General features: G+C 49.3%; 1 protein-coding gene across 4 annotated transcripts in view; it reads left to right on the forward strand.

The window, feature by feature from the left end:
- The first annotated feature begins 1,117 nt into the window (after nt 1–1,117).
- Nucleotides 1,118–25,892, forward strand: part of Odf2 (outer dense fiber of sperm tails 2) — a 38,767-nt gene continuing 13,992 nt past the window's right edge. Inside the window, exons 1-12 of one of the 4 annotated variants that reach the window (XM_059259942.1) lie at nt 1,120–1,293; nt 3,675–3,765; nt 4,927–5,052; nt 8,744–8,842; nt 12,801–12,971; nt 13,946–14,106; nt 15,006–15,135; nt 15,640–15,770; nt 23,790–23,865; nt 25,114–25,185; nt 25,274–25,390; nt 25,688–25,873. In XM_059259942.1, the coding sequence (XP_059115925.1) occupies nt 1,136–1,293; nt 3,675–3,765; nt 4,927–5,052; nt 8,744–8,842; nt 12,801–12,971; nt 13,946–14,106; nt 15,006–15,135; nt 15,640–15,770; nt 23,790–23,865; nt 25,114–25,185; nt 25,274–25,390; nt 25,688–25,873 (1,518 nt within the window). In that variant the 5' untranslated portion in view covers nt 1,120–1,135. Of the gene's footprint in view, nt 1,294–1,437; nt 1,589–2,146; nt 2,384–3,674; nt 3,766–4,926; nt 5,053–8,743; nt 8,843–12,800; nt 12,972–13,945; nt 14,107–15,005; nt 15,136–15,639; nt 15,772–23,789; nt 23,866–25,113; nt 25,186–25,273; nt 25,391–25,687; nt 25,874–25,892 lie in introns of those variants that run through there. The other 3 variants (XM_059259945.1, XM_059259946.1, XM_059259944.1) reach the window with 3 other exon arrangements.

Here is a 25,892-nt window from a genome sequence, read left to right on the forward strand (position 1 = left end):
GAGACAGACTGCTGGACAGCGTGGAGACAATGATGTGTGGAGTTTACAAAATCTATGTGGTACTGAAAATTCAATCTAGGGTTTTGTTCATGGCAGGCCAGGCCTCTACCATTAAGAGCCCTTATCCACAGCTGTAGATTTGATCTTCCAGAACCTCCGAATGGTAGGGTTAAGTCATGACTGAGGGATGCAGACTGGCTTCCAACTCATGGCAATCTTCCTGCCTCAGCCCCTTCATTGCTGAGATGACAGGCATTAAAAAAAAAAAAAAAGACTGGGTATGGTGGCACACTCCTTTAATCCCAGCACTCGGGAGGCAGAGGCAGGTGGATTTCTGCTTAAGGGCAGCAAGTTCCAGGCCAGCCAGGGTTGCACTCACAAAAATGAATTGTCAAAGGCTGAAGAACAAATACGACAATGTAAGAATGCTGAGGGTGAAGGTGGGAACGTAGTTAAGGCTCACACTCCAGGAAGGAGCAGGTGGGAGCAGAAGTGCTGTGTAGGAAAGGAGGTCCCCCTGGGCCCTGAGGTTAAAGTCTCCCAGAATCCAGGGCGGCAACGTGAGCCACGTGACAGTTCCCCACGATTGGCTAACAGGGAAGCATAGTTGAGAAGATGGCGGCTCAGCAGAGAGAACCTCAGCAGAGTAGGTCCGTACAGAAGCGGCGTACGGTGTGCCGGAGGGCGGCGAGGGGCGTGGGGAGCGGGGCCTCTTTCTTCTGTTTGGGCGGTGTGGGAGAGGGGCACAGTCAGGGTAGTGTGCACAAGCTGTCTGCACTGAGGGGACTAGGCACAGGGATGGCTTTCCAGAAGCCCCAGCCTGTCGCTTGTTCAGTGGTCCGCCTCTGCGCCCAGATTCCTACTGTGTTTCGGGGAGAGCGCGTTAGGGCTCTGGAGTCAGGAGGACCAGGGCAAAAATGGCGGAGGGGACGCGGGACCCTGAACGGCGGTGGGACAAGACAAGCTGGCTTGCGCGGGAGGCGTCGCCCGTCTCCCTGGCGACGGGGCGGTGGGCCGGCCGCGTGGCCCGGAAGTGGGCGGAGCGTCCCCAGTGGGGCGGGGCATCTCTGTGACGCTAGGGGCTGGGCCTAAATGGCGAAACCCGAGAGGCTCCGGGGGGGGTTTGAACTGGCCAATGGGCGAGCTGCCGACCGGGTGTCGGAAAAGGAGGCGGAAGAGGGGAGGAGCCGCCGCCGGACTGCATCCGCCGCGGCGTCTCCATGGCACGACCCTGGCCTCCGACTTCAACGACTTCATAAGGAGACGGTTCTGGGCGCAGCCGTGCCGCTCTTGGTGAGAGGCCGCGCGGCGGGGCGGGGCGCAGAGCGCCGCGGGTTCAAGCCCCGCGCTCCCGGCCTGGGGCTGGCTCGACCGGGCACCGTCCCCGCGTCCAGGCGCGCTCCTTTCTGCGTCCGAACCCGGCCCGCCCCGCCCCTCGTTGGGCGCGGGGCCGTCCTCCTCCCGCTAACGGGCGGGCCGGCCGCCTCCGTCCTCTCCGGGCTGTCGGCAGGGCTCTTTCCCTCCTCTGCTGCCCTCGGGCAGGGCTTCGCCCTTCTATGGGCAGAACCCCGTCCCCTCTTGTCCGCTGGTGGGTGGCCGTGTGCCCCATTCTCCCCGGAGGCCAACCCTACTCCCTGCGGACTGGGCCGCAGCAATTACGCGTGCTTGGGGTGGTCAGGCCTCCGGGGACCCTCCCGGCCAGCCTCGGGGATGCGGGTGGCCTTGGAGCCGTCCTGCTGCCCCTGTCGCCCCGCCGTGGCCGCTGCTTCTCCCTCTCCACCTATTGGTTCTCCCCGGTAGCTATTCTGCCGGGAACGCCCCTTCACCTAGGAGACAGTTGCCCGGGCACCGTCCCGAGTATCCCTTCAGCTCCCTGCGCGGGTTCCCGCCCCTGGGGGGCCCACTTGGGGCCCAGCGGTTCTCACCTTCTTCGCACGCCAGCCAGCCAGCCCTCAGGTTTAACCCCTCGTAGTCATCGGCCCGCTCTCCTTCCCGGGTGGGGCCTGGGCATGCTGGTCGTCGTCCTCCTTTCAGTGACGCGCCCCCTCGCTGTCCGGCCGCGCCCTCCACCTTCTTCCTGGCGGCGCACTCGGCACCCCGCAAGTCGCTCAGCCTCTCCTGTCTTCCTCCTTCCCCACTTTGGCAGGACAGTTGCTGTGCGACTTGGACAGTAGAGGAGCGCCTCCCAAGTTTTCATCCTACTGCCACCCCCAAAGCTTCCACCCTCCTCCCCTCAGAGAGAGGACGTTTGATGCCTGGCCCTTGAGATTCTCATTGGCAAGCCCCTCTGGGTCCCCCTGAGCAGAGCCTGCCGACCCAATTGCCCACCTTTGCGGCTTTGATGCTTAGCCATGTCTGCCTCATCCTCAGGCGGCTCCCCCAGGTACAGCTAATGTGGGGGGCGCCTCTTCAGTAGGGCAGGGAGAGGTGGTCAGGGCTCCCCAGGCCAGGCTCAATGGAAACTTCTCCTTTTAGTTTCCCAGGTACTGAAAGTCTGGACCAAAAACACTAACCGTGACTTTGAATAGCGAGGAGTAAAGACACACAGGCTCACCCCTCCCCCAAGTCTACCCCCCCCAAAAAAACTCTACAGCTTTTTAGTAGCAAACAAGATCACTCTTGTCAACGGATTATTAAGGTCTGAGTTCAGCTTGGCCCAGACTCACTAGGTAGTCAAGGTTGTCATCGAACTCTTGATTCTCCTGCCTCTTCCTTCCATGTGGTGGCTTAAAAGCATTCCCACCGTGCCACCTCCAAATTAGCATCTCTGAGTGAGCACAAATGTTAGCAGTAAGTAGAAGGGGGAAAACGTGAGTTCCTAGTTTGGACAGTCTTCTTCCAAATGATAGTCCAGCTCAGTAAATAATCCTTTGTAAGTGAACTGAGCACAGTGCACACGCTGGTGCTGTTGCCTTAGTGTTTCAGTATTTCCCCCGAGAATCTGTGAGGTTGGCAAAGGGCCATTTGGGGACTGTAAGGAGGCAGTGGGATATGTTAGACTGGGTCTTTCCAAGCCCTTCTCCCCCAGCCTGGAATTGCTGGCGGCACTGCTCGTTCTGGAGCATGTTCTTTGCTGTGGTTGCACATCTCCTGTTGGACTGCGTGTGTGTACCGGCAAGGCTCTTGTAGGGCAGTGAGTGGACTGCATTGGGGAGTGGGTTCTTCATGTGCTCAGGCAAATGAGTGAGCCTTTGTTTTATAAAATTGAGTCACAGTGACTTCACTACTGAGTTGAGTGCTCTAGAGGTCTCTTAGCTTATTAGGTTAACCTTTCACTGAATATTTCCCCAGAGGAACCTGTGTTCCAGACACTGACCTGGGGATCCTCACCCTTGTTTGAGACTAGTAACTTGGCAGTTTTTTGGGGGTTTTTTTTGGAGTGGGGATCACATGATAGGATGACAGGTAGGCTTTTCAGCACAAGGTCACAATACATGTGATGCGATGCAAGTTAAAAAGCCGGACAAGCAGACACCCTTCACCTTGTTTCCATCCTCTTGTTGGGCACACCATGTGTGCTTTGTGCTCATCTGCAGGGAGCCAAGGGATTCAAGACTGGTTCTCCTGGCTTCCAACTCAATAGCCACCACATGCAGTGTGTCATCTCCCAAGAGCTGAGAAATAGGAGAACCCTGGTTTTCTGCTCATAATCTGGTTCTTGTGCCCGGGTCCAGGTTTCCATCGTGTGGGAAGAACGGAGTAACGAGTCTCACACAGAAAAAGGTCTTGAGAACACCTTGTGGCGCACCCAGCGTAACTGTGACGGTAGGTAGCCCTCACCACAGCACCGTCAGAAATGCTTCTGCAAGCCTTTGCTAGGGGCTGCCGCTGCTGTTATGGCCCAGGTGCTGCTCCGAACAGGACTGTTAAGCATGGCCTGCCTGCTGTTAAAAGTGCCAGGTGTGAGGAGGTTGTCTGCTGTCCTTCCAGGAAAATCCCAACATCTTTAGAACAGATACTTGAAAAAGGATAAAGAAAAAAGTAAATCAAAAGAATGAGGGGAGATGGGAATAGGAGCTGCAAGGCGCCTGTACCTGGGGTACAGCCCTGCTCATGTTCCCATTAGGGTCTACACAACCTTCTCATCCTTGGCATCCCCACTGGCCTTTGTGTCCTAGTGCCTTCTTGCATGTGTCCTGATTTATTCTACACCTTACCCATTTCGTGTGTTTCCCATACTGATTTGCATGTGTGGTTGAAAGATGTGCATTGCAGCTGAACTACACTAGGTCCCAGAAGGAGCTGCCCAGCACAGTGGACTGGGTGGGGCTGCAGCTCTAAGGACCCCCTGTGGCTTCCCTTGGGCTTTTAGAGGACCCTATCCCCAGTGGACCTGGATGCCTTCAGCTAGGACCTCTGCGGAGTCCGCCTAAGTGATCCTCCTGCCTTGCTTTCTTGCCTGCATGCCTGTAGTTGGTAGCTGTCCTGCTCACTTGGTGGCTGTGCTTTCAGGTGTCCCCAGAAGCCACTGAGCTTTGTTTTCATGCCCAGTTTACTTATCCACAGATCAACCTTTTTTGTGTTGCCCTCCCCTGCCTGCCAGAGGTGAACCATGAAGGACCGATCTTCAACTCCCCCCTTACATGTTCACGTGGATGAGAACACTCCTGTCCACGTCCACATAAAAAAACTCCCGAAACCATCAGCAGCCAGCAGCCAGGTAGGAGCATGGCAGTGCTGTGAGGTCGCAGCTGTGGATCAGGGCGCTGTCTCCTGGCCCAGCCTCCTCGCACTTCTGACTCCAAAGGTTTGGGAGACACTCACACTTTTCTGGAGGTCGCTTGCCTGGTTAGAAGGTAGGCCACTGTTCAGCAGCCGCAGTAAAGTTAACCCAGAAGAGGCATCGCTGCAGAGGTGGTGTATGCCACCAGAGTGGTACTAGGCAGCTGGACCTGGAGATAACTCTAGTTTTGTCCCTTTCCACAGAAATCTCATAAGCGCGGAATGAAAGGGGACACCGTGAATGTACGGCGGAGTGTCCGGGTGAAAACCAAGGTACCTTGGATGCCCCCTGGAAAATCATCTGCCCGTCATGTGGGATGCAAGTGGGAGGTAGGCTCAGTCTTGTTCAGGCTTCTTCTTGGACTGGTCAGTCAGATTCTAGCAGGCCTCAAACTTGGTATGATTGAGAAATTCCAGTAAGCTTCCTTTACTGATTGCCTTCCTAAACCCTAAGGCATCCAGCGCTACTTAGGTCTTCGGCATTGCTTTGTGGTAGGTCCTCTATTCTGGCATAGAGATGAATCAACTGGGAACTGACTTCCTTGGAGTCCTAGAGAGCAGCAGAGCTGGAGTTAGGACTCTGTCTCATTTTGGAGACTGAATTCAGCCTCTGCTTTCCAAATAGATTTATGTGTCTGTCATAGTATCTGAAGCACAATCAAAGCTAAGCTGGGTATGTGTGTGAGTGTACATATACCAACATAGAAAATAGCCAAGAGCCGGGCGGTGGTGGCGCACGCCTTTAATCCCAGCACTCGGGAGGCAGAGCCAGGCGGATCTCTGTGAGTTCGAGGCCAGCCTGGTCTCCAAAGCGAGTTCCAGGAAAGGCGCAAAGCTACACAGAGAAACCCTGTCTCGAAAAACCAAAAAAAAAAAAAAAAAAAAAAAAAAAAAAAGAAAATAGCCAAGAAAATGTAGACTATGGACAATGCAAGTATCTTATCCACACTGCTTTTGGAAGAGTCTCTGGGGGGAAACAATGAATTGCCTTCATTGTTAGTAGCCCAAGAGAATATGTGTTTATCCATGTACCTACCCACTCATCTGTCCATCCGACCATCCATCCGTCTACCCACTCATCTGTCCATCCGACCACTCATCCATCCACCCACTTATCTCACAGCCCCAGCTGTCTGTTCACCAGCACCCCTACTCAGCCATCCATCCAACGATTCATACCCAGTACATTTCCTGAGACTGGTAGCAGGTATTGCCAGCACAGGGAGTCTAGCTACAGCCTGGCAAGACGCGCTTCTTCTTCGTTTTAAGTGCATTGCAGTGAAGAGCTCAATGATAAGGAAAGGCTAAAAAGCGTTTGACTGTGTTCTGAACAACGCTCTCATCAGTAGGAGTAAAGGCTTCAAACAAGGCTCAGTGGATCAGGTGTGGCGCCTCACACCTTTAATCCCAACACTCAGCACTCTGTGAGGCAGAGGCAGGCTGATGTTTGAGTTCGAGGCCAGCCTACGTACACTACATAATAAGTTCCAGGCCAGCCAAGGCTACATGGTGAGACCCTGTTTCAAATAAAACAAAACACGCTCAGCCTGATCTTTTAGAGACAGCCTTTTTCTTGGATAGTTTGTTACTCTGAAAATGAGAAACCCAAGAATGGCTGTAATTCTGATAATCATACCACATGGATTTGATTCTTTAATTTGTCAGTTTATCCTTTTCGGACAAGAGGAACCTCAGGAATGCATGAAAAGTGTTAGGAACAGTATAATAACACAAGGAAAATGGGCATTTCTGGCTGGGGGGTGTGGCTAACTGGTAGAGTGCATGCTTACCATGTGTGAGGCCCTGAGTTCAGTGCCCCAGTAATGCCCCTCTAAATGATACTGCTCCCCCAAAAGAAGGTTGAAATAAAAATGGTCCCTTAACATTGTTTAACTACCTTAGTAGTAACCATTGAAAAGTAAATTTGAAACATTGTTTACAGAGAAGTGCTAGATGTGAGTGTCTGCAATCCTAGCACCTGGGAGGCTGAAACAGGAGGATTGCGAAGAGTTAGTAGAGGCCAGCTGGGACTTAGTGAGGCCTTGTCTCAAAATCATAAAATAAAGAAATTGGAACAAACACAGCAAGGTATCATTTTTTATTGACTGGAAAGGAGTTTAAAGCATTCGAGAGATGCTTCAGTGGTTAAGATCACTGGCTGCTCTTCCAGAGGACCTGGGTTCAATACCAGCACCTACAAGGTGGCTCTCATGTCCTAACTCCAGCTCTGCTGCTCTCTCTGGAAGACTGTAGGGGAGTCAGTTCCCAGCTGTTTGAGGTGACACCCTCTTCTGGCCTCTGCAGGCACGTAGCACACACATGATACACACAGCCATACAAGCAGGCAAAACATAACATAAAAATAAGTAAATCTAAAAAAATTAAAGCAATAGAAATTTTGAAGCAGAAAGGATTGTGAAAGGTTACAGTTATCCCATGTCATCAGGCATATGAACAGTCAACTTTTTAAGGCATTTTTGTTGTTGAGACAGGGTCTCATGTAGCTTAAGCTGGCTTCAATATAGTTGAGGATGACTTTGAATTTCTTTTAAAAATTTAAGGGGTTGGGGATTTAGCTCAGTAGTAGAGTGCTTGCCTAGCAAGCTCAAGGCCCTAGGTTTGGTCCTCAGCTGGGGGCAGGAATTAAGATTTAAAAAAAATTTTGTTTTGTTTTTTTGAGACAGGGTTTCTCTGTGTACCTTTTGCGCCTTTCCTGGAACTCACTTTGGAGACCAGGCTGGCCTCGAACTCAGAGAGATCCACCTGGCTCTGCCTCCCAAGTGCTGGGATTAAAGGCGTGCGCCACCACCACCCGGCTCAAAGGAGAAGAAACTTTTTTTTTGTCTGGAGCTGAGGACCGAACCCAGGGCCTTGCGCTTGCTAGGCAAGTGCTCTACCACTGAGCTAACTCCCCAACCCCTTAAAAAAATTTTTATTTTCTGTGCATGAGTGATTGTCTGCATGTATGTCTGTGCCACTTGTGTGCCCGGTGCCCATGATGGCCTGTGAAGGGCAGTAAGTCCCTGGAACTGGAGTTGCAGATGGCCGTGAGCCACCATGTGGGTGCTGGAGTTAGATCCTAGTCCTCTAGAAGAGAAGCCAAGTGCTCTTTACCACTGAGCCATCTCTCCAGCCTCAAGCTTTAGTTTTAGTTTTGTGTATTGTAGGTGTGTCTTTGTGAGTGCAGGTGCCTGAAGTGGTTCAAGGCTTTGGATTCTCTTGCAATTGAAGTTATGGGCAGATCACTGGATATGGGTACTGGTGACTGGATTCTAGTGCTTGCCGAGAACAGTACACCTTGTTAATGCTGAGCCATCTCTCCACTCCAGCAGGTCTTTTTTGTTTTTACTTTTTGAGACAGGGTCTCACTGCTTATCCCTGGCTGGCCTAGAACTCACTGTGTAGCCCTGGCTAGCCTGGAACTCACTATGTAGCCCTGGCTAGCCTGGAACTCACAGCATCTTCCTGTCTCTCCTGAGTTTTTTGTTGTTTGTTTTTGTTTGGTTGTTATTGTTTTGGTTTTTCTAGACAGGGTTTCTCTCTGTAGCCCTGGCTGTCCTGGAACTCGATGTAGACCAGGCTGGCCTCCAACTCAGAGATCCAACTGCCTCTGTCTCCCAAGTGCTGGGATTAAAGGCATGTGCCACCACCGCCTGGCTTCCTCTGCTGAGATTAATGGCATGTGCCACTATGCCCAGCCTTCTAACCCTTTTCTTTTCTTTTTTTTCTTTTTTTTTTTTTTTTTTTTTTGAGATAGGGTCTTTATTATATAGTTCTTTGGTTGTCCTGGAACTCACAATGTAGACCATGCTGGCCTTGTATTCCCAGAGATCCACCTGCCTCTGACTCATGAGTACTGAGTTTAAAGGCCTGTGCCACATACTTGGCTCCTGCCCTTTTTAAAAATTAAAAAGGTGTGTGTGTGCATGCATGTGCAGATGCATGTGTACATGGCGGTGAGGACAGCCTCTACTGTCTTTCCTTGGGAGATCTTCAACTTGTTTTTTTGTTTTTGTGACAGGGTCTCACTGAACCTGAAACTTGCCAAGTAGGTGAGGCTGGCTGGCCATCGATCCCTAGGGATCTCCCAGTCTCTGTCCCTCCAGAGGTGGAGTCACAGGCATGTACCACTGAGCCTGGATTTTTTTTTTTTTTTTGAAAATTTATTTTGTGTATACGAGTGCTCTATCTGCATGTACGTCTTTATGCCAGAAGAGGGCATCAGATCCCACTATAGTGGTTGATCTGGAAGATCAGTTCTCTTAACTGCTGAGCCATCTCTCCAGCCTCTAAGCCTGGACTTTGTTTTTTGTTTTTTGTTTTTTTGATGAGTTCTAAGTATTGAACTCAGGTTTTCATGCTTATGTGGCAAGCATTGTACTGACTAAACTATCTTTCTGGCCCTGACTTTGAATTTCTGATGCTCCTGCTGGAACAATAGCTATAAACCACTGCACCTGTTTTTCTGTGGTCCTGGGGATTGAACCCAGGGCTTCACACATGCTCAGCAAACACTCTACCAACTGAGCTACAGCCCTAGACTATTTCTAGATATTTTAAAAATCACACTTATGGGGGCTGGAGAGATGAGTCTGTAATCCAAGCACTGAGGGGGCCAAGGCAAGAAGGTTGCTGTGTTTGAGGCCAACCCAGGCTACATAGACCCTGGGTCAAACAAAAAAGAAAGCATGCCAGGCGTTGTGGCTTACATCTGTAAGTAATCTCAGCACTCAGAAGGATGAGGCAGGAAAGTTGCCATGAGTTTGAGGCCATCCTGGACCCATCTCCGTTCCCCATCAGCCAAATGCTGGTTTGGTGGCTTATGGCTCTAATTCTAGCATTGGATAGGCTGAGGCTGCAGTATTAAAAACAAAGAAAAAGGGGCCCACAAGATGCTCTGTGGGTGAAAAGTACTTGCCTGATGATCGGAGTTCAGTCCCTGGGACCCACGTGGTGGAAGGAAGGAAATGCTGCTGTAAGTGGCTGGTGAGATGGCTCAGTGGTTAAAGGTGCTAGTCCTGCCATTCGAGCCTGGTGAGCTGAGTTAGAGTCCTGTAAGTCATCTGTAAGGGATAGATGTCGAGAACCAACCTCAAGAAGTTGTCCTCTGACCTACACACACACACACACACACACACACACATACACACACACACACCCCATACACTGTGGAAATTGGCTTCCTGGCTGGGACAAATAGTCCTGCTATTTTGCCTGGAAGCTTAATCTTAGAGATTCCTCGGAGAAGTGACTTGTCCAAGCTCTCCAGGAGTTCAAACTGCAGCTGTTTTTTCTGCTTTATTCTTGGTCTGCCTCTATCCCCGTCCTGGTTATTCCAGGAAAGCCCTGACCTCACGGTTTCCATTGTGAATGAAAGGGAAAAGGCCCCAGGGGGGTCTATGTTTGGGATAGAGACCAGAGGTTGCTGTAAGAACTGAGGGCTGGGTTTTTTTTTATTTTTTTTATTTTATTTTACATGTATGAGTGTTTTGCCTTCATGGATGTATATGCACTGTGTGTGTGTCTGGTGTCACAGAGGTCAGAAGAAGGCATTGGATCAGATGGTTGTGAACCACCATATTGATGCAGCAAGTGCCCTTAACCACTGAGCCATCTCTCCAGCCCCACCTGGGGTATTCTTGTTTGATTTGGTGGTGGTGGTGGCGCTGGAGATTGAACTCAGAGTCTCAGCTAAGCATGTACCCTGCCATTGAGTTACATTTCTACCCCTTATTTGATCCTCCCCACCATTATTTGTCTTTTGGAGAAAAAAGATCTAAGTTTTTTCCCCTCCTTTTTAATTGTTTTGAGAAAGGGTCTCATTGCATGGCCGACCTGGAACTCACTAGATCAGGTTGGCCTTGAGTTCACAGAGAACCACCTGCCTCTGCCTTCCCAGTGCCAGGCTTGCTGGTGTGTGCCACCATGCCCAGCTTCCAGCTTTCCTCTGACCTATTCTCATCACTACTGCCTTATTACCTATCAAAGTAACCTCTGCCCTGGGCATTGCCCATCACATTTTTAGTTCTGCATGAATTCAGGTTTTTTTGTTTTTTTTTTTCTTTTTGGGTTTTCGAGACAGAGTTTTTCTATTTAGCCCCGGCTGTCCTGAATGTCCTGAAACTAGCTCTTTAGACCAGGCTGGCCTCGAACTTACAGAGAACTGCCTGCCTCTGTCTCCTGAATACTGGGATTAAAGGCATATGCTGCTGCCGCCGCCGCCGCCGCCACCACCCCTGAGCAAATTTTATTTTATTTTTCGTGTATATGAGTCTTGCCTGTATGTATGTCTGTATACTGTGTGCGTCCAGTACCAGCAGAATCCAGAGAGGGTGTCAGATCCCCTGGAATCGGAGTAAAAAGAGGTGTGAGCAGCCTGTGTGTGCTAGGAGTAGCAAGTACTCTTAACTGCTGAGCCACATCTCTCCCCGTTTTGTTTTTTTATGTTACTCGGGATTAAATAAAGGCCCTGTACATACTAGGCCAGTGTTCTACCACTGAGCTACACCTCCAGGCTACTGCTGTTTGAAAATAGAGTTGAAGTGATACTCTAAACATTCTTTTCTCTTTTCTTAGAAGTGGCCTCATTCTTTTGCTCCTGGTAAGAATTGAGGCACATTTTTCTTGTGACTTTGTAAGCTGTTTCTGTAAGTGTTCTGTTTTTGCGTTACTTGGGCTGAAAACCAGGGCTTGGTGGTGCTCGAAGGTGCTCTGTGCTGAGCTGTAGCCCCAGCTCTGGAACTTTGCTCAGGCTTTTCTTTCCTTCAATGAGGTCTTGCTCTGTTGCCCAGGCTGGTCTGAATCCATGGGCTCAAGCGATTCTCCTGCCTCAGATTTAGCAGTAGCTGGGACTGAAGGTGTAATGTTAATTTTTATTTTGTTTTGTTTCTAAGACAGGGTCTCACTGAAATCAGGGCTGACCCCACACTTGCTGTGTAATGGAGAGTGACCTTGAATTTACAATCCTCCTGCCTTTACCTCTCACGGGCTAAGACTGCAGGCGTGTGCCACCACTCCCAGCTCTTCGTTTTGTTTTATTGTAAGGATTAAACTTACGGCCATGTATGCTGGGCAAGTACTTCACCACTGAGCTGTGGCCTCTTTGAATTCTTGTGGGTTTTTGTTTGTTTTTATTTTTCCAGACAGGGTTTCTCTGTGTAGACCCAGTTGTCCCTGAACTTGCTCTGTAGACCAGGCTGGCCTCGACTCACAGAGATCCCCATGCCTCTGCCTCCTGAGTCCTGGGATTACAGAGTATATACATTTGAGTGTGTGTGTTCATGGAGACCAAAAGAGTTCATCAGGTTCCCTGGAACTGGAGTTACAGGCAGTTGGGAAACACCTGCTGTGCGGGGAGCAGAATTCTGGTTCTCTGCAAGATTGTACACACTCTTAACTGTGGAGCCATCTCTCTAGCCCCCATTATTCTGGAAGTTTTATTTTATGGATATTTTGCCTGTGTATGTAAAGCACCATATGTATGTCTTGGAAAGTCAGAAGAGATGCATCACGTCCCTTGGAATTTGGGAAACAAGGTTTCTCTGTGTAGCCCTGGCTGTCCTGGAACTTGCTCTGTAGACCAGGTTGGCCTAAAACTCAGAGATCTGCCTGCCTCTGCCTCCTGAGTCCTGAAATCGAAGGCGTGTTCCACCACATCTCTCTCCCTCTCTCTTTCTCTTTTTTTTAAAGATAGATTGCCTCTTTATGTTACCTGGTCTGGTCCTGAACTCTTAGGCTCAGGTGATCTTCCCAGAAGTCTCAGTCTCCCAAGTAGCTGGGACTATTCAGGCACACAGCACCCAAACCTGCTTTCTTTATAAATGAACATTCTAACCCATGCCTTTTTTTTCAATGTTAGAAGTTCTTCAAAGGCATCATTTAGACTTGGGTAGGTAATGCTCCCCTCAGGAAGGTCTGGAGCGGTTGGTTTCTCGGCAGGATCTTTGGGGTTGGCCATTAGCTTGTGTTGGCTCTGCCACCTTGGCAGCAGCAAGCCTCCCGTGCACACGTAATTGCAGTGGAATTCTGTCAGAGGCTTGACCTCAGCCACTTATGTGTGTCTCCCTCCTCTGCATCAGACTCCACCTCACTGTCTGGAGATCACACCACCATCTTCAGAAAAGCTGGTCTCGGTGATGCGATTAAGTGACCTCTCTACAGAAGACGACGATTCAGGTCACTGTAAAATGAACCATTACGATAAGAAGATTGACAGTCTAATGAATGCGGTCGGTTGTCTCAAATCTGAGGTGAGGGAGCTAGTGGGCTGGACAGCTAGTACCCTGAGAACAAGCAGGATGGGCTAAGCAGGTTAGCCTGTGGATGCTTCCCTCAGGCTGCTCTCTGTGGGTCTCCTGTCCCCCCTCAGCAGGCCTTCCCAGGACATCTGTATGGAGAGGTCACTGGGCAGCTTGCATTTCCTCCATACTAGGAGAGCTCTCTAAGAATTTCCCAGTGCTCTGCGTGGTGGCCAGATGTGATTACTGCAGTCAGGAGCTGGTGGGGTTAGCCCCTTTTTTGTTTGTTTGGAGGCAGTCTTACTATGTAGCCCTGCCATGGGCCGTCCTCTTCTGCCTTCTGCGGACTGCAGTTGTGGGAGTGTGTACTTCTCCCCAGATGGCGAGCCTTTAAAACAGCACAGCCTTCGCTGCTTAGAAAAGCTGAATAAAAGCAGAGGAGACAGGGGAAGCCTGTCTTCACTTGTGGCAGTGAAGCTTGGGAGGAGGGAGGGGAGCTGGAGACACCCCCTGCCATGCAAGGACCCCCCAACCAGGAAGCAGGGGGGGCTGGCATTAAGAGTCAGGTCCTTATTGCTGAGGTGCCTGTGTCTTTAATCTTCTACTTATCGGAGGTCCTGAGACCTTCCTGGAGAACTGAGAGCCGACTTCTCTGACAAACAGGCCTTCCTAGCTCCATAGCCCAGTCCTTTTTTTGTGACATCTGTCCACCAGCGGCATGCCAACTGTACTACTGTTGCTGTCTGGCCCCACCCTTGGCCAGCACACATCACTCATTTTCTTTGTACTTGGGTTCTTCATGTATAGACTGGGTGGAGTGTAGGTCCAGAGGAGAGTCAATATTTGTGTGACCGTTCACTGAGACAATGCTCAAAAGGCCTCAGGCACAGAGCCCCATCATACTTCTTAGAAGGGTTAGATGTAGCAATGTGGCCTCAGGGAAGAGCCATCCCTTCATTGGCCCTTTCCTGTGTCCCCTTTCCAAGGTCAAGATGCAGAAAGGCGAACGTCAGATGGCCAAAAGGTTCCTAGAGGAGCGGAAGGAAGAGCTGGAGGAGGTTGCTCATGAGCTGGCAGAGACGGAGCATGAAAACACAGTGCTCAGACACAACATTGAGCGCATCAAAGAGGAGAAGGACTTCACCATGTAAGGGAGCCTGGCTGGGCCACACTGCTGCTGGGTTGACTCCTTCCTGTCAGCCCAGAGGAAGGCGGTGGAGGGAGGCGGCCCTGCTAGTGCCTGTGGGGATCCTGCTCAGTAGAGCACACAGCTTTCCTTGGGGACAAATGAGGACCCAGTGTGGTGTTGTGGGTAGTGGCCAGAGAACTCCTTTAAATAGGGCCTTGGGGGAGACAGGACTGTGGAGTTAGGCAGGAAGGAATTAGAAGATGAAACACTAGGAACCTTTAATGGGGAGACCGAGGGTGGGCATGGTTTATCTCAAGCAATAGGAAGTAGGTCAAGACTGGCTGCTGCAGGGGGCAAAATGCCTCAGAGACGGCAGGCTGTAGAGTCGGGATCTTTCTTTCCAGTTGCAGATACAGAATCCAAGGCCTGAGCATGCTCAATGCCTTACCCTTTGAGCCACACCCCCTAGCCAGTTGGGTAACACTTTGAGGATGTAGAGAACACTTTTAAAAGCTGAACAGTGACCAGGCATGGTAGCACATGCCTGTAGGCCCAGCACCAGAAGGTAGATCCAGGATTGGGAATTGAAGGCCAGCTACGTGAGAGCCAGTCTCAGACAACCAGAGTGACAGGGAGAAGAGATGAGTGAGCTCAAGAACATGGAGGCAGTCTTGAGATAGTCAAGGTCATTGGTTATGCCATGATATCTCTGCTAGAGGCTCTGTTTTAATACTGAAGCAAGTGTGACTCTGGGTCTTACTTCTAGAAGGCCACCTGGGCAGGGATGGCTCCCTGCAAACCTTCCCCATTGTTTCCTGGCAGAAGGGGAGTCTCTCAGGCCATTGTGAGGTGGGCTTCAGAGCTCTGGGCAGGCTGGGCCTTGCCATCGCTCAGGAACCCTGTTTTTCTGGCCCCAGGCTTCAGAAGAAACACCTCCAGCAGGAGAAGGAGTGCCTCATGTCCAAATTGGTAGAAGCTGAAATGGACGGAGCAGCTGCTGCCAAGCAAGTCATGGCCTTGAAGGATACCATCGGGAAGCTAAAAACCGTAGGTGGAGCCCTAGGATGGGGTGGGTGGGGGTGGGGTGGGGGCTTTACGCAGTCATCAGGCTGACTTTATGACATCCCAGGCTGGGGGAGGGCACACCTAACTGCTCAGTCCCAATCCCCCCACTCTCACTTCCTGGGCCTTGGTCCTTGAAGATGACCTCTGTTGATCAGAGCATCTGAAGAGACTAAATCATGGGCCACTTGGGATCACAGTGAGTCAAGGCATGTGGTTGATTCCTGCAAGTGTCAGCCACCAGATGTCGCCGCCATCTCTCTCGCCCCCCTGCACCACACACTGAGCACTCCCATCCCTCTCTCCACCTCCCCGCTGCCCAGGCCCACTTCCAGGAGGCCTGCCCTTGACCCCTGTGGCCCAGCTCCTCTTGTCTGGGCTCCCTGGCACCTCTACCTCTTGAAGCACTCATGGGCCTCTCTCCCCTGCTGTCTAACACATGCATGGGCCTGCCTCCCCCTATGCTGTTAACACATGCTTCTCCTCCAGGAGAAACAGATGACTTGCACCGACATCAACACCTTGACGAGGCAGAAGGAACTTCTCCTGCAGAAGCTGAGCACCTTTGAGGAGACCAACCGCACCCTCCGAGATCTGCTGAGGGAACAGCACTGCAAAGAGGTGAGTACCTGACCTGGCGTGGTTTCCGTGCACCTCTCTCCTCCCTGCCCAGTCTTGGAATCCTGCTTGGTTGTCTGTAAACAACTCCGGAAGGCCTGGACTGAAAGGACCAGGGGAGTCATTGACAGAAGTGTGTGCTACTGTCACAACTGGTCTTGAAGCCACGCCCAACAGCAGAAGGACCTCAGCAGACAGAGGGCATTCTGGGAGAAGGGAAGGGGAAGTCCTAGACCTGATGTTTCCTGTCCCCCTCTTCTTCTTTTTTTCTCTCTCCTCCTTCCTCTCTTTTTCCCTTGAATCACAAGCTCACAGTCTTCAAAATGCTGGAGTTAAAGATGGGGTACTACACCTGCCTCAGACTACATTTGACGTCAGGTGGAAAAATGAGTATTGGCTGGTGTCCAAAAATTGGGTGGTGTCACTTGGGCTACATAGTGAGACCGAGGTGCAAATGAGCATTTAAAAAGGGCAGAGCACGCCAGGTATGGTGGCGCACATCTTTAGTCCCAGCACATGGGAGGCAGAGGCAGGCAGATCTCAGAGTTTAAAGCCAACCTGGTCTACAGAGCAAGTTCCAGGACAGCCAGGGATATACAGAGAAACCCTGTTTCTAAAAACAAACAAACAAACAAAAAAAAAGGGATGGGGTGGGGTTGGGGTGGCAGAGAACAAAATAGGAGGGGAAAAAAGCTGGGGATGTTGCTCAGTGTTGGAGGCCTTGCCTCTCCCACAGAGCCCTCCAGTTTAATCCATAGTGCCACAGAAAAATAGATATTTTGTGTGTGCATGCATGTGTGTGCATAGCTATGTACTTGCACACCACAGCAAACATGGAGGTCAGAGGATAATTTTGTGGAGTTGATTCTTCTACCTTTATGTGGGCTCCAGGAGTCAAACTTGGGTCACCGGGCTTACATAGTCATCCTAAGCACCTTCACCTGCTGAGTCATATTTCAGGGCTCTTCCTTATTTTATTCTGAGAGGGGTCTCACATAGCCCACGCTACTCTTAGCTGCAATCAGTCTGAACTCTTGATCCTCCTGTGTCCACCTCCCAAGTGCTGGGAAAGATGTGCGAGCCTTCACGCCTGGCTCTGACGGTCCTGGAACTCTTTCGTAGACCAGGCTGATCTTGAACTCACAGAGATCCTCCTCTCTCTGCCTCTGCCACCTGAGTGCTGGGACTAAAAGTGTGTGCCACCATGCCCAGGCCTTGAATATGGACTTGAACAGGAGGGAGACAGTAGGGCAGTAGTCTTTTGGGTGGAGATGGGTGTCTCATTTTGTAGCTGGCCTGGGACTTGGGGTTGCCATACTACCTATTCTTCCTGCGTGCTAGGATTCCAGGCCTTAGCTGCCATGCCTGACCCCAGCATACTGTTTTGTGATAGGTGTACTTTATGGAATCAAAGATAATTAATGTATGTAGGACATAACATTTCACATGTGTGGTACCAACACTTAAAAGCTACTTTCAACAATTTTTTTCTAATATGTTATTAACCAGAGTCATTATGTTGTATGGTGAGTCTATTAAACTTAACTATTTTGTAGCTGGAAAACATTTTTTTAAAGATTTACTCTGTGTGTGTGTGTGTGTGTGTGTGTGCGCGCGCGCGCGCGCGCGCCTGCAGAGACCAGAGGAGGGCATCACCTCCCTTAGAGATGGAGTGACAGCAGTTTGTGAGCTGCTGTGTAGGTGCTGGGACCTGAACTCAGGTCCTATGCAAGAGCAGTGTGACCAGTTGTACCTCCTCCATCTGGTCACTGCCCTTCTCTGCTCCTGTGTTTGACTTTTGTAGATTCTATATATGAATGAGGTGATGTTGCCTATGTCTGTCTGTGTCTGCCTTATTTCGTTTAATATCGTGGTCCCCAGGGTTAGCCATGCTGTCCTAAATGGCAGAGACCGCCCCCCACCCTCCCCACAACACTAATGATGGGTGTCTGATTGTGCATTGTGTGCACACTCGTTCTTCAGTGGCTCTCAATAGAGGTGACTCTGAACCTTGGAATTAGGAATACTGCGATTTTAGCAAATTTCCATGTTTTCCCAGGGTTCTGGGGAGTGCAGCAGTGGGGACCTGAGTGTTAGACAGGAGCTCTATACTGAGTTACATTCCCAGCCCAGCGAACATTCCTGAGAAGACTGTTTCTGTTTCGTTTCACACACGCGCACACACACACTCACTCACTCAGACACACACAGGCACACGTAATAACTAATAAAAGATGCTATACTCCCTGTCCAACTTTCAATTTCAATGTCAAGACCCTTGTGTCTCCATTTGTGATACAATCTTCTCCTCAGAGGGAAACTCTTTTTGTTTTTATTTTTATTTTCTTTTATGTGTATGGGTGTTTTGCCTGAATGTGTGTTTGTACACCATGTTGAAACAAGAGTCTCATTCTGTATATAGCCCAGGCTTGCCTGGAGCTTCGAATCCTCTTGCCTCTGCCTCTCAGACCCACAACAATCCCGCTTCAGCTTCTCAGGTGCTGGGATTGCAGGTGTCCGCCACCATGTCTGACCAATACTTTATGACATCCCTTTCCTCCTTCGGGCCTAATATGGATTTTTGCTGCTATGTTCTATATTGTAGCGGATCCCTTCTGTTGATGGACACTTGAATTGTATTGATGTCTGTGTGCTTGAAAGTTTCTGAATGAGCATGGTAGCAGAGGCCTGAGAAGTGGAGGCAGGAGGATTGCCCCACAGTGATTTCACAGCTACATAATGAGAATCTGTCTTAAATAAACAAATAAAAGTAAATAAATGAAAAGTCTAGAATATGTTTCTACTAATGCTTCTAGTTACAGCCATATTCTTCTCTAAAATAGTTATACTTGTTTAATTTCTGGCTTGGTGATCTCAGGCAGGTAATTCATACCTCAGTTTTTCTTCTCTGACATGGGGAGAACATCCTTCTCTTGGGATTGTGCAAAGATGAGAGAATTTATGGATGCAGACTGATGTCCTTCCTGGCAGGTGACAAGTGCCTGGGAAATTGTAGCTGCTGCTACTTTTCCTGGAGGGTGTGGCCTTACACAGGTGTTCACTCAGTAGTCCTTGCTAGCCTGGAATTTATAGTGTAGACCCAGGCTAGCCTTGAACTCCTGTTTACAAGTGGGTGCCACTACCCTCAGCTTTTATTTGGTTTTGGGTTTGAGGCAGGGTCTTATGGGTAGCTGAAGTATAACCTTGAATTCCTGAACTTTGTGTTTCTGTCTTAAATGCTAGGATGACAAGCCAAGCCCTTGGTTCTGGTTTTACTGTGAATGGTTCTTATGTAGGCTTAGCTCTCTGTGTAGCGTAGGCTAGCCTTCAATTTTCTTTTCTAAACAAATTTATTTTGCCCTAAACAAATTTATTTTGCCGGGCAGTGGTGGCCCACGCCTTTAATCCCAACACTTGGGAGGTAGGTAGATCTCTGAGTTCAAGGCCAGCATGGTCTATAGAGTGAATTCTAGGACAGTAGGGTTACACAGAGAAACTTGTCTCACAAAAATCTTAAATATATATATTATGCGTATTAGTGTCTTGTCTGCATGTATTTATGTACATACATACATGCCTGGTACCTGCAAACCCCAGAAGAGAGGCATCAGATTGCCTGGACCTGGAGTTAAAGATAGTTTAGAGCTGCCATGTGCATTCTGGGAACCGAACCCAGGTCCTCAGCAAGAGCAACAAATGCTCTTAACTGCCAAGCCATCTGACCAGCCCCTGACAATTTTTTTTTTAAGATTTACTATTTAAAATTTGTGTGTGTCTGTGTGTCTGTGTGTCTATGTGTGGGGTGTGCATATGAGTGCAGGTAACCTAGAAGGCCAACGGCTAGAGGCCTAGGATCCCCTGGAATTGGATTTTACAGGCCGTTGTGAGTCATCGCGTGGGAGCTGGAATTCAAATTCAGTCCTCTGGAGGAGCAGCGAGCACTCTTAGCCTTTGAGTCGTCTCTCTCACCTGTGGCTTTCAGTTCAGTGCTTGCCTTCACCTCCTGATTGTTAGGATTTCAGGGGTTCACACCAGGCTTTTCTCCTTTTATGACTTAACCTCTATCATCCTGGAGCCTGGCTCTTACTGGATAAGAACGCTCAGTCAATCTGAGTTCCTACTCACAGCATACCTGCTCTGTTCTGTGGGGCTCAGTGCCTACCTCGAAGGCAAGTGCTCGGTGTTTGGACTGCTGTTCTGGCTTTGGAGTCTGAGTCCACTTCAGGCCCAACTCTGCCCCTTGCAGCTGTGTGGCCTCAGGTCCTTTGCTTGTCCCCACCCCACCCCACCCTCAGCTATAAAGTGAGAGAATGCCACCTGGAATATGGGAGGTTCATAGAGTGGGATGTTTGGGGAGTGTAAGGTGGTGGCAGGAGCCTGGGTGGCAGGCCTGATTGCAACAGCTGTAGACTGTCTTTCCTTTCCTTTCAAGTGACAGTCGCTGTGTGTCCAGTCTGCCCTTGAGTGTTCCATCCTCCTCCATGAGCCTCCCAGGTGCCCACTGCTATCCCTTGTCAGTACCTGGGTCCTTAGAAAATGGCATCAGGGGACCTGGGAAATCAGAGGGAACAAGAGTGTGAGCCTCCCTCAAAGAATGCTTTGTTTGCATGTCAAGAAGCAGCCTGGGGGCAGTCATAGAGATGCAGTGAGTGAGAAAATGAGCAGGGAAAAGCAGTAGTCATCAGAGGAAATCCAAATGGCTGTTGGTGTCTAAGAGGCTGAGTCTTAGCCAGGTGGTGGTGGTGGTGGCCTACACCTTCAGTCCCTGCACTTGGGAGGCAGAGGCAGGTAAATCTCTGAGTTCAAGGCCATCCTGGTCTACTGAAGTGAGTTCTAGAACAGCCAGGGCTACATAGAGAAACCTTGTCTTGAAAAACAGAACAACAACCGAAAAGATACTGAGTCTTCCTGACAGTTAGGGAAGTGTGAGTGAAAAGAGCGCAAAGACCTTGACTATCTCGGACTGGTGAGATTGGTGAAGCAAGCGCTCAGCTCCTGCAGGGGCCACGTGACTTAGTGCATCCTGACTCCTCGGGTCATTCCGAGAGACCACTCTGCATGCCCAGCAGTGCCCATTGCCTCGTCTGCAGTGTACATCAAGAACAGCCTAATTGCCTAGACTGTAGGACGAGTTAATGTAATGGAAGATTAGAGACAAAGTGGGCCAGGGAGATTGCTGGGAGGGTAAAAATGCTTGCCATATAACTGTGAGGGCATGAGTTCAAATCCCCAGAACTGATGTAAAAGCTTCTGGGTAGAACTTGTGTCTATAATCCACTGGGGACATGGAGGTAGGGACAGGAGACTCCTGGTAGCTTAAGGACCAACTAGTCTCAGTCAAGGTAGGAGATGAGGACCAACACCTGAGGTTGTCCTCTGCACGTGTGTATAGCATCCATACCCTACATTCACACATGTGAATGTGCACATACACAGCCTTGTCCATACACATTGTATACGTACATACAAATGCAAAAAGTTGAGATACAGAGAAGGGCTTTAAAATTCAATAGAAGTCAGGTGGTGGCATGGGCTTGTAAATCCCAGCACTCTGGGAGGCAGGGGCAGGAGGATTGTAAGGATCACTGTAGGCCAGCCTGGGCTACATAGAGATTCTGTCTGAAAAACAACTAACAGTAAAATATAAAGGTAGGGGCTGAAGAGATGGCTCAGCAGTTAAGAGCATTCCTGCTCCTGCAGAGGACATTTGGTTTTCAGCATGTGGTGACACACAACCATTTATAACTCACCTTCTGACTTCCTCAGGAACTAGGCACACATGTATTCATGTAGGCAAAACAGTCATACATGAAATAAAATCTAAAAAGAGCCAGTTGGTGGCACATGTCTTTAATCTCAGCACTTGGGAGGCAGAGGTAGGCAGATCTCTATGAGTTCGAGGCCAGCCTGGTCTAAAAAGCAAGTTCTAGGACAGCTAGTACTGTTACATGGAGAAACCCTGTCTCGAAAAATCAAAAAAAAAAAAAAACAAAACAAAAATTCAGGTTGTAATATGTAAGATGATATCTTTTTTTAAAAAGTTTATTTAGGGGCTGGAGAGATGGCTCAGCAGTTAAGAGCACTGGCTGTTCTTCCAGAGGTCCTGAGTTCAATTCCCAGCAACCACATGGTGGCTCACAACCATCTGTAATGAGATCTGGTGCCCTCTTCTGGCCTGCAGGGATATGTGCAGACAGAACACTGTATACATAATAAATAAATAAATCTTTAAAAAAAAAAAAGTTTATTTATATTTTATATATGAGTTGTCTGCATGTATACCTGCATAACAGAAGATGACATCAGATCCTGTTACATATAGATGGACAGATGGTTGTGAGCCACCATGTATTTGCTGGAAATTGAATTCAAGACCTCTGGAAGAGCAGCCAGTGTACTGCTTCTCCAGCCCATGATATCATTCTTTAAAAATTGCAAGCCGGGTGGTGTTGGTGGTGCATGCCCTCAATCCCAGTACTTAGGAGGCAGAGCCAGGCAGATCTCTGTGAGTTCAAGGCCAGTCTGGTCTACAGAGCAAGAGCCAGGACAGGCACCAAAACTACACAGAGAAACCCTGTCTTGAAAAACAAAACAAAACAAAACAAAAAAACACAAACAAAAAAAAAAAACAAAAAATTGCATAGTCCCTGCCTACTCCCTTAAGGGAAGATAAATGTCTATAGATGCATCTAAATGTAAAGCCCAGAGGAGCTGGAGAGATGGCTCAGTTGTTAAGTGCAATGATTGTTCTTTCAGAGGATCTGTGTTTGGTTCCCAGTACCCACATACAACCATCTGATACCCTCTTTTGGCTTCTGTGGTCACTACACGAATGTGATACATAGACATACATGCAGGCAAGGCATTTGTATACATAAAAAAATTAAATAAGCTGGGTGGTGGTGGCCCATGCTTTTAGTCCCAGCACTCGGGAGGCAGAAGCAGGAGGATCTCTGAGTTCGAGGCCAGCCTGGTCTACAAAGCAAGTTCCAGGAAAGGTACAAAGCTACACAGAGAAATCCTGTCTCGAAAAACAAACAAACAAACAAAAATTTTAAATAAAATGAAGGGACTGTAGCAGTGACTCTGTGATTAAAAAGCACTTACTGCTCTTGCAGGGGGCCTGAGTTCAGTTCTCAGCATCTACATGGTGGCTCACAACCATCTGTAGTAACAGCTTCATGGGATCTGGTGCTGTCTTCTGACCTCCAAGGGCACCAGACAGGCACTTGTACACACATATATGCAGGTTAAACAGTCATACCCATTGTGGCTGGGGAGATGGCTCAGTGGTTAAGTCTTAGCTGCTCTTCTAGGACTTTTGGATTTGGTTCCCAGCACCAACATCGTAGCTCACAAACACCTGTAAGTCCAGTTCCAAGGAATCTGATGTCCTCTTCACCTCTGTGGGCACCATATACTTGTGATACACAGGTAGCCATAGGCAAAACACTCATATACTACATATGACAAAAAAAATATAAATTTTTTAAAACATTAGAAGTAAAATGAGCTGAACAGTGGTGGCCCACTCCTTTAATCCCAGCACTTGGGAATCAGAGGCAGGAGGATCTCTGTGAGTTCAAGGCCAGCCTGGTCTTCAGAGTGAGTTCAAGGACAGCCGGCGCTACAAGACAGAGAAATTCTGTCTTGAAAAACAAAAAAACCCAGACACTTAAATGCAATGCATAGAAAAGGGTTGGGAAGGCCCACGATCAAACTATCAACTTTAGGTTGAGAGCTGCAGGGTGGACATATATTAAACTTTCATTTTTATTTTATTTATTTCTCTGTGTAGCTCTGGTTCGCCTAGAACTAGGTCTGTAGATCAGGCTGGCCTTTGAATTTACAGAGATCCTCTTGACTCTGCCTCCTGAGTGAACTTTCATTAACATTCATGACATTATAATGAGACTGGATTGATATATACTAGTGTGGCTAGAAATAGTTTGGGGAAAAGAAAATCCCTGAGATGGAGACTCTGTGTTTATTTAAATCTTGGGTTTTTTTTTAACCATGCTGAAGGATTCCGAGAGACTAATGGAGCAACAAGGTGCATTACTGAAACGTCTGGCAGAGGCAGACTCAGAGAAAGCGGTAACTCAGCACACACCCCTGACCCTCCCCTCCCGTGGGTTAGCTGCCAGAGGGCTGGGCTTCCAAAACTGGAGATACTGACTAGAGGGCAGGCCTGGAGCTCCTCTTCTGCCATTCTCTGGGTGGTATCTCATGTTCTATAAAATGGGTGGGCACCTGCTTTGCTGCCTTCTCTACTAGGCTTAACCTAGCTAGCTGGTCACCGGAGGGCTCAAGGCACAAAGTGAGACCCCAGCATGAGGGATCATTAGCCCTCTGGCCCTGTTAAACCTGGATTTGGTTTTTGGGTTCCTAGCAGCTAAAAAATACATACCGTCAGGTGTGGTGGCACACGCCTTTAATCCCAGCAGAGGGAGGCAGAGGCAGGTGGATCTCTGTGAGTTCAAGGCTACCTAGTAAACAGAGTGAATTCTAGGGCAGCCAGGACGACAGAATAGAGACCCTGTCTCAAAAAGAAAAGGAAAAAAAAAAAAAAAAAAAAAAAAGGACCTACCTTTTTACTTCACAACCCCCGTTTTAGAATTCTCTCCCAAGGCTTCATGTTCCGTGGACCTTGAAGCTGTGCGAGAAACAAACGAGAGTCTTGTGGCCAAATAACTTGGGAACCTGTTGCCTGGCTTGAACTCTCAGTTCACCAGACTTCTTAATCCCAAGACTTTGGGAGCATCTGGCATTGAATGGGAAGGGAGGGACGGAGAGGCCTTGCTGCCTGACTAGTGATCATCATGGAGGATACCAGTTGGTGTGTGCGCCTCTCCCCAGCTCCCCATCTCTAGCAAGGTGAGGAAAGAGAAAGAGGAAAGAAAATAGAGATTTGAGGAAGGATTGGAAGTTGAGGATACTGACGTTGCTTCTGCCACACTCCCAGCTTAGGAAGCTGAGCTAAGCTATGATGGTCAGGATGCTGAAACATCAGCATCTGTTCCAAAAGATGTGGAGGATTCAGTTGGATTGTGATAAACATGAGATTTGTAGAGTGCAGGACCAAATGCATTTAAGACTCCCTTTGAATGATGTGTGGTTATCCCTGGCAGAATACCAGGCATTCTTTGAGCTTTGTGCTTTTCTATATTTTCCAATTAATAGCACTTTTTTTAAAATTGAGAAACATATATTCATGCTTTAAAAATAATCAATATAGGTTAGGTGCTTCCTACCTGGGTCTCTGACATTGGCAAATGGCTTTCTGTGTTGAGTGGTCAGGCCCCTCTGCCCGATCCAGAGGCATGTGACTGTGTTTTCTCCCAGCGCCTGCTGTTACTGCTGCAAGACAAGGACAAGGAGGTGGAAGAGCTCCTCCAGGAGATACAATGTGAGAAGGTACTGTGCCCAGCCCCTGCACCCTGAGGAGCCCGAGCTGCATGGCGCCGTGCTAGATCCGGCTCCACCACTTTGTCTTTCTCCCAAGGCTCAAGCAAAGACAGCATCTGAGCTCTCCAAGTCCATGGAGTCCATGCGCGGGCATCTACAGGCACAGCTCCGCTGCAAAGAGGCTGAGAACAGTCGCCTGTGCATGCAGATCAAGGTGCTTGTTAGGCTCCCAGGTGGGGCAAGGAGAGGCTGTCACTCTCTTAGGTTTCTCATGACTACCTGAAGGAAGTCATTAGTCTCCAATGCTTTCCATGCTCCCAGGGTGGCTGCTCTGCTGAGTCACTTGGGATCTGACGATTTTAAAAGCTCTCCATGGTCAAAGAGACCCAGAGGGGCCACGCCTCTGGTGTCTGTCCCAATAGGTCTGAGTTCTTACATCTTCCCTTCTCTGTTCTCCTCTGCCATACCTCCTTGCTGTCCTTCCCACCTCTTCCTTCCCGTCTCCTCCCAGAACTTGGAGCGCAGTGGGAACCAGCACAAGGCGGAAGTGGAGGCCATCATGGAGCAGCTAAAGGAACTGAAGCAAAAGGGAGACCGAGACAAAGAGACCCTGAAGAAGGCCATCCGAGCCCAGAAGGAGCGAGCGGAGAAGAGTGAGGAGTATGCCGAGCAGTTACACGTGCAGCTTGCTGACAAGGTAACAGGCCTGGGGCTGC

This window comes from Peromyscus eremicus, chromosome 4, assembly GCF_949786415.1.
Source record: "Peromyscus eremicus chromosome 4, PerEre_H2_v1, whole genome shotgun sequence".
In the NCBI taxonomy this organism is placed as follows: Eukaryota; Metazoa; Chordata; class Mammalia; order Rodentia; family Cricetidae; genus Peromyscus; species Peromyscus eremicus.